A 9,140-nucleotide genomic window follows, 5' to 3' on the forward strand; every position below is an offset into this window, starting at 1 on the left:
CCACATATCCATAACCTTGTTTCATAAGCCAACAGCCCATTTCACAGATTGATGAATGCCAACTACATTGAGTGTACACTACATTATGAAGAGATAATGCTGAACAATTAATCAACTGCTGTTAGCAATTGCAATCACCCCAAATTTGAGCCTACAAGAGAATGGTGTCATTCGATGTCTTATAAATCGCATTGTGCATAATTATGACCACGAGAGCGTGGACAGACCCAAGTTTAATTTTGGAGTGCTTTTTTCTTGGGCGGTGGTACTGAAAGCTGACGTGAGACGCGCAGCCCAGCCCCTTCTATAATTTGTAAGGGGAAATAGGGCGAGGAGGGATTTGCGCGGAGCCATCCGGCGACTGAGGACGCATCAGATGGAGACAGCAACTGCATTACGCACCAAGAATATGTAGAACAGTACACTCTGGACAGATAACTTCAGACATATTGAAAAAATTTTTCATAAAAAGTATCTTCACTTACATTGTATCGAAAACGAATGAGGAACATTCCAACGAATTGAGATACAATATTGTCTGATGGCTGTATTCAAGAGACTCAAGAGACTTTGAAACAAATTATGCCTTTATTATCTGAATAGGCAAAAACATCTGTCAGCTACTGTCAAACGACTTAGGAAGACATATGAAGGTATTTGTGCGCCCTACACTTACATTTGAAAATAGTTCAGCACTAGAAAAAGGGATGAACTCGTCAGGTTTGGACAACCTAACCGAATTTGAAACATGGTATCTCAACAGAACGGATTTCGAGGAGGAAAATCTGAAACTTTTGTTCGGGATTGGCATGGACAATTTCATTACGCTTTTGGTTTTCGGACTCATCTTTACGCTTGGAGTGTTGGGAAACTCCATGGTCATCACAGTGCTGGCCCGTAGTAAACCCGGAAAACCACGGAGCACCACCAACATATTCATCCTCAACCTTAGCATCGCCGACCTGTCCTACCTGCTTTTCTGCATCCCTTTTCAGTCAACCATTTACATGATGCCGACATGGGTTCTGGGTGCCTTTATCTGCAAGTTCATTCATTATTTCTTCACCGTTTCCATGCTGGTCAGTATTTTCACCTTGTCCGCAATGTCGGTGGACCGCTACATTGCGATTGTTCACTCCAGAAAGTCGTCCTCCATCCGCGTGTCAAAACACGCTTTGATCGGAGTGGTGGTCATTTGGACACTCTCTTTGGCCATGGCAGCGCCAGTCGCGGTCATACACAACATATACCAGAGAGATGAGAATCACACATATTGCTGGGAAGTGTGGCCGGATCAAAACCAAAAGAAAGTCTATGTTGTGTGCACGTTTGTTTTTGGTTATGTAATGCCCCTGCTGCTGATTTCGTTCTGTTACGCAAAGGTAAGCAAGAAATCCTGATTTATTTATTATTGCATTGATAGATAATTGTATTCACAATGAGTTATGTCAATTTCTGAGTTTGGGTACTCTAAAATGGGGACAACTAAGACATAAATTAGATAGCCTTTGAAAATACATTATTTCAATATAATGTTATTACATATTTGTTATAACATAGGCTTTAATTAATTGTTTGGTATGTCATCACACAATTGTTTATGCATTTTCAGGTTTTAAATCACCTGCACAAAAAACTCAGAAACATGTCCAAAAAGTCAGAGGCATCGAAAAAGAAGGTATGTAAAACCATTCATAACATTTGCATATTGACTGTTGATGGTGATCATTAGTGTATGATGGACAACCCCACAAATGCAGTATGTTGTGAGTATTACAGTCTCCCACACCAGTTGTCCAGCAGCAATAGTATGGGAACAACACCGACAGTAGTTTAAAGCTACAGTCTGGGATTTAGAAAGCTGTGCAATGGTCATTTCAATTCTTGATATTTACCCAATGATTATTGAAGATTATAACTTGTACATGTCTCATGAGCTTACCACTATGACCCACTATGTCTTTATCATAACCCAAAATATAAGGTTTTATTACTTGTGTACAAACACCAATAATGTAAAGAAACACCATATAGCTTCGAAATATAGTTAAAACTAAATCTACAAGTTTTATCATCTTGGACTGTCAGTCCGTGCATTTAGAGAGCTGTCTATGATTTTGGGAGGGGTTACCTTTCTGAAGCCTCATCTCTCAGCTCAGCTGTATGCCAAATAAGTGGCGGGGACCCTGTTTTGTTGTTTTTTGACATTTTTACTTTAATAGTTTTGCTAGACATCTTGTCTAGAGCGCTAGGGAAGTGTTAAAACATACAATATCTTTGAAGCTATATAAGGCTTCTATCCCTGTAGCCTAAAAATACAGTTTGGATAATATGTTTTCAAAGATATAATCATGTCAAACATATCATGCAATGTCCAATCCCTCTTACTTTTAAATGCACTTTATGATGATGTTTATGATGATGTTGATGATCCATTTGGTTCAAGTCGTTGCACAATCTTAATGTAAGTTGAGAAATCCCATGTTTAGTAATGTGCCATTTTCAGGGACATTGTGTATAGAAGCATAGAGCCAGAAGCGTCATGCCAATATCAGATTTGTTCTGTTTAAATTTTTTTAATACAAATAATAATAATATATTTTTGGTTGATGTTTCTCTGTAATACTGCTAGCCACCTAGCAATTTTATGAAGTTGGCTTTAGCTGGCACAGATAGGTTCCCAATCTCTTAACCTCATAACTAGCTACCAAGAAGCCATTTCAGGATATCAATCAAGTTAGAGTAGCTAGCTTGTCTAACTATCTTAGATGGCATGCCTACTGGCAAGGTTGGTAGACTTTAGAAAAGCAAGCAATAACTACATGTACTGAATAAAACTCACATTCCTTTCAATCTTTTACACAGATTTTTAGCAGAGATGCAGAGAAGCATATTTAGTTTCTTTAAAAGAAGAACCATAGACAGCTCAAGAGGTATGCTTAGATATGCAGACAAATAGACATATTTTTGATAAATAATTAATCATAATGATTATGGCTCTAGATTGTGGGAAAAAGCTGTTTCAAAAAGCCCCCCTCCAGACAACCCCCTAGCCATCCTCACATAGTCTGTGCCAGCTCCGATTTTTTGGGGTGCATGACGCACCTGCATAGAGCTGCAACGTATACCATGGAAGAACCAACATCCCTTTGCCAGTTTTCTAGGCAAAAAATAATAGTCTAGCGAAGAAAAATAACTGATAAACTTAGTCAGTATTGTAAGTTGAATATATAATTGGTATCGGCAGGACATTCCATCTACAGTGTCCCTGAAGCGCCTGTCCATTACCACACTTGAGTAAAGCAGCAGAGTGGGAAAGTGCAATCAAACTGGACTTTCAGCCATTACTCTTCCTGATGGCCATTTGCCTGTCTGAGCCAACCTGCTGCTGCTGCTCGCCTGGCGCTGCGCTGATCGTCTGTCAGGACTGTATCACACACCAACACATGGGCCTCAGAGATCTATATTTGTTCCAGCCAATATGCTCCAAATAAACGGTTCAGTAGTGTCCTCTGATTTTTTTATACATTGGCTCTTTAGTGTTGGCCTTTTACAATATGCCAACACACTGGTCCATATGCCTTGCACACAACTAAACAATAAAATAGTAATGATGGTCTGAACTAAGTGTTTACAAAAATGTATTCGCGTTTTGTCACATCTAGACAGTGTAAATGTCATTCAATGAGTATAAACTCTGATTACTGAAATATTTGTCTATAGGAATATCTTGACTATAATCAGGATTCCATCCAACCTTTTAATGCGAGTAAAGTACATGTACAAAAAATGACACAACAGGCCTGATGGAAACAACTAATTTGTCGGTAAACTTTCCAAATGGCCACAAAACTAAATATGCTAGACAAGGTGGGATCTTTTTGTGTCTGTAAAATTAATTATGTGAGAAATGGCGGTGGAACCGCTTTTACTAATAACCATCATATCATGTAAACTTGGAGTCACGTGATTACATGTTGTGTGGTCCTCCCACTACGACTTGGGAAAGCATGCAATTCATTAGGCTACAGATGAAATCAGTTATGATGAACTTCACAGGGTGGTGAAAGTGCAAGATGATGAGCTCGATGCTTGGCTGCCATTTGACAAATAATAATAATAATCTCATCATGTAGGCTATACCCGCACTGTATCTGCAAACTGTTGGCTAAGGCGCACGTGCCAATACCAGAGTCGGCACATTCACTATATAACTCCCCATAAATTGTAACAAAACCATCAGTAGATGTGAAGATGTGATGGAAACCCATTTAACTTATATGGGAATGTAACTGCAAAAATGATTTGTTTGTGTACTACGCCATCACGCACAGCCGCAATATGTCAATTTGATGTAAACACCTCTGGCGGAAGAATTTGCATATTGTTTTTATGCAGATTTTAGAATATTCTCATGAAAATATGTTGCCAATTGGATGGAAACCTAGTTGATGAGATACAGCTGCCTGGTTCAAATCGATGCGCATGTTTGAGCCTTCAACCATCTCACCCAACCAGCCTAATTTATTTACAGTTGAAGCTTGTGGATACAATTATATGTGTCAAATCAGTAAAGTAAACTGAGGCTGTGTCCATAGGCAGATCAAGAGACAAGGTGTTCAATTAAATGTATAATAAAATGTGTGTGTCTGTCTGTGTCTGTGTGTGTGTGTGTGTGTGTGTGTGTGTGTGTGTGTGTGTGTGTGTGCACATACAGTATATGTACACTGAGGATACAAAACATTAAGAACACCTTCCTAATATTGAGTTGCACCTTTTGCCCTCAGAACAACCTCAATTCATCGGGGCATGGACTCTACAAGGTGTCGAAAGCGTTCCACAGGGATGCTGGCCCATGTTGACTCCAGTGCTTCCCACAGTTGTGTCAAGTTGGCTGGATGTCCTTTGGGTGGTGGACCACTCTTGATACACACGGGAAACTGTTGAGTGTGAAAAACAGTGTTGCAGTTCTTGACACAAACCGGTGCGCCTGGCACCTACTACCATACCCCGTTCAAAGGCACTTAAATCATTTGTCTTGCCTATTCACCCTCTGAATGGCACACGTACACAATCCATGTCTACACAATCCATGTCTCAATTGTCTTCTTTAACCTGTCTCCTCCCCTTCATCTACACTGATTGAAGTGGATTTAACAAGTGACTTCAATAAGGGATCATAGCTTTCAACTGGATTCACCTGGTCAGTCTATGTCATGGAAAGAGCAGGTGTTCATAATGTTTTGTACACTCAGTGTATGTATGTATGTACGCATGTGTGTGCGTGTGTGTGCTCGCATATGTGTGTGCATGTGTGAGGAGTAGGAGGAGGCTGGCCTCGATCTCCAGCCATCAGTTCAGTAACTCCTCCAATGCTGTGAAACGGCGCGTCAGGAGCAGCTGGGAAAACAATGCTACTATTGCCACTGTTATAAAACATCTCTACTTATCAGCCCTAGGTACACACAGAAGGAGTACATGGTGTTTATAGACTGTCGTGTGTGGCATCCCAGTGAGCACAACAAAAATACGTCTTTTCAACGTCTTTTCACCATCTTGTGCTCATAGGGATATCTCTAAAGCTCCTGTAATCCTCCCTAATAGACTCTAGCCCTAATTGGTCCTTTAAATAAATAAATAAATAATTGGTCATTTAGCAGACGCTCTTATCCAGAGCGACTTACAGGAGCAATTAGGGTTAAGTGCCTTGCTCAAGGGCACATCGACAGATTTTTCACCTAGTGGGCTCGGGGATTAGAACCAGCGACCTTTCGGTTACTGGCACAACGCTCTTAACCACTAAGCTACCTGCCGCCCATACTTTACTTTGACAAGCGTATTAAGCAAATGTTGTACTTTCAATCCACTCCTCAAAATAATCTTGACTATGTGTTTGGATTATTATAAAGGGAATCGTGACATGAGAGCAATGGAGGCCAGATAAACCTGGATTTTTGTATCATGCACTTGGTTATAAATGTAATGTGTCATATCAATTCCAGTACTTTCTGACAATTCATAACAAACATACTTGAATAAATTAAATGTCAACAGACGATTGTTAGCGATTGCAGTCTTAAAAAACATATTTAAGCTGTTCTGCAAAAAAAGTTGTTCCCTGGAGTAGGTAATGGGTTTGTTTTTGATTGGCATGCCACTATGTTTTAATGAATTCCCTGCGTAGGAGGTGTGAGGCACAGTTAATTAGCTGATTTAACAGTTTTGCTCTCAGTTATTTCAGTCAATTAGGCGTTTAAACAACACACAGGAATTGTTATGGATGCCAATGCTGGACTGGGTCTTCCAAAAGCCTCTAAATGGAGAGCTAAAGCCCTTCAATGTGAGGATGACAGAGGGGAAGTTACAATGTTCTACCTCTATTGTTTCGCTTCATTGATTTGGTCTTTTGGGGGATTTTGAGCCCCCTGACTGTTTGTGTGTGTGTGTGTGGGGGGGGGGGGGATATATGCAAGCAGACACATTTGTAAACATCTCCAGCCCAGCCCCAATGCCTTCTTAGTATGTTCCCGCTCTTTAATATATCTCCCATGTTGCATGCTAATTATTTAACACAGCTGTAAATCAATCTGCAAGCCAGGAATGCAGAGGAAAGGCAGTGCAGGCCAGCAAGCATGAAATTGGCCTTTCAGCTGACTCTGCTAGTTTTGGCAAAAGACATCCCAGATTCTACTGAAAGATAATCTCATAAAGGGACATGTCACATGTTTAGTGGATGCACACAGTTATAGCAAATAGACAATGTATTGACATTAAAAGATAAGTTCAGAAGTCAAATTACATTTTTTCTAAGAAAACTGTAGAGGACAAATGCCACCCTTCATACTTGGAGACTTCTTACCTCCCTCTCTCTCTTCCCCCAATAGACTGCCCAGACGGTTCTTGTAGTGGTGGTGGTGTTCTGCCTGTCATGGCTCCCCCATCATGTGGTCCACCTGTGGGTGGAGTTCGGCAACTTCCCTCTGACCCAGTGGTCCTTCTTGTTCCGGGTGGCGGCCCATTGCCTGGCCTACAGCAATTCCTCCGTCAACCCTGTCATCTATGCCTTCCTCTCTGAGAACTTCAGGAAGGCCTACAAGCAGGTGTTCAGGTGTCAGATTACCAACTCCCCTCTCAACGAACTCAAGGAGTTACGCAGCAAGGTGGACAACACACCACCCTCCACCAACTGCACCAACGTCTGATTGGAGGTCACTGAGAGCCAGCTCAACTACGGCCATGATGATTGGTTGTTTTCGAGGGTCCTTCTGAGACATAAAATGCTATGAGGTTCCATGTTTCTGTTCAGATATTGTTGGGGATGGGATAGCATGGGCTATGGACAGACAATATGAAGAAAACTGGATATTAGTTCAAGCTACACAGTTCCACATCAGCGCTGTTCCATCACCAGAATAACGCCACGCCAGACGATGTGCCATACTGGGCATACTGTCATATGTATAGTGAGCATCTCTCTTTCTTTTCTTTCTCTCTTGCTCCCTCTCGCTCCCTCTCCTCTATCTTGCTTTCTCTCTCTTTCTCTCTGTCATGATGACAGTAAGATTGCTGAATCTGACTCTCAAGGAAAGGAGAGAATGTGGACTTTGATATTTCACTGATCGTCTTATTATACATCACAACTGTGAATGTTTGGTAATTTGCCTTCTTATATGTGCATATATTTTGTGCATGTGCATATTGTTGGTCCTTCTTGATGCTGTATTTCTGCTGTCATAAGTAGCCATTGAAATGAGCGTCTGTAAAATAGCTTCACTCTACACATTAAAGCCTGAGATTACTGCTGTATATGTTACATGGTAGCCTACTATGGAGTAGTTTTGAATAGTTAAAACATATTAGCTATTGCTCTATTAGATATTGCCCAGAAGAAGAAAAAAATGTACACAGTGTAATTTTCTCTTTAAAGTTGAATATTTTTTGAAGAGAAAGCATTTTGTTGTTTGAATGTAATGGCTGATTCTCTTGTTGCGAGTTGCCAATGTGAATACAAGCGAAATGTTGTCCGTATAACTTAAACCTGTCTTGACATCTGTAATAGAGACCTTTCAGTGGAAAAAAACACAAGTTGGGATTTTTATTAATGATATTGTATAAATTATTTAAAAATACTCTAATGTGTACTCAATATAAGCCTACTTTATCTTATTTATTTAATTGGTGTATGATATGGGAAGCTTAAGTCCATGTTTTCTGGCATGTTGTTTTGTCATGACATTGGCTTGTACAGGTACAGTATGTGGTTTTATCTTAGTGCTGGATCACTGAGCAACCTTGCTTCAAAGGCATTGTGTGGGATCTCATTACCCTTTGACCTCCATTTCCCCCCATCATTTCAGAGAAAACTAAAGAAAAATCTTCAAAGATCAGAGAGTGTCAAGTTGTTGTTTGTCTGTGGTAACCACTTACAATCAGAAGTAAACAGAAAAAAACATAATTATTCTCTTAAAAGTATATCCTGCTCCTTTTCACAGCTAATACCACATCCACGTTTGATAGTTTAGTATATGTGAGAGAGATTTGAAAAAGTCACTTCTTCTCATTTTATGTGTCGAAAGCTAGCTAATACTCTTTAAATATTTATATATTGTGTTTGGTTAACATAAGCCAATCAGGGATTGTCTACTCTAGATAGAGAGCAAGAATGAATACAGTAAAAACCAAAAAACATGGAAGAGACAGCTCTTTGGTTATTTCTATCCATGGTATAGGACAAAACTATCTCATACGGATTTGTATATATTTGAGTACTGCCATGGGACGCTCACTTCGTGTTCATTGTACGGTGTGTGGCTATCTCCATAGTGAGGCACTGTTGCACACTCTTACTTAGCAAATGTCAGTAATGAACATCTAGAATGGGTTAGGTTTAGGCATGCTATTAAGTGGTTAGGGTAAGTGTTAGGGTAAGGTTAGAAAACAAAAACATGCATGGATTGGAAACTGCTGCTACTCACAGATTACAAATCCTGCAATTTACGTTCCCCACAACCCCCAAACAACTACCTTGCAAAGCATTTCCTGTCATGACTCTTGTCAAGTTTTCAATCACCACCACATAAGGGCGTCAGCAAATTTACAATTACACTCAAACTCAGCTGCCCATAGAATCGTTCAGTTAT

At 40.1% G+C, this 9,140-nt stretch overlaps 1 protein-coding gene across 1 annotated transcript; it reads left to right on the forward strand.

Moving 5' to 3' along the window:
- Positions 1-647: 647 nt before the first annotated feature.
- LOC311115401 (galanin receptor type 1-like) lies at positions 648-7,202 on the forward strand (the record flags this gene model as incomplete). Its single annotated transcript, XM_084157304.1, has 3 exons — positions 648-1,382; positions 1,613-1,678; positions 6,885-7,202. 3 exons carry the CDS (start codon positions 648-650, stop codon positions 7,200-7,202), a joined length of 1,119 nt encoding a protein of 372 aa, XP_084013430.1.
- Positions 7,203-9,140: the final 1,938 nt, after the last annotated feature.

This window comes from Coregonus lavaretus (assembly GCF_964263955.1).
Source record: "Coregonus lavaretus genome assembly, chromosome: 3".
Lineage (NCBI taxonomy): Eukaryota > Metazoa > Chordata > Actinopteri > Salmoniformes > Salmonidae > Coregonus > Coregonus lavaretus.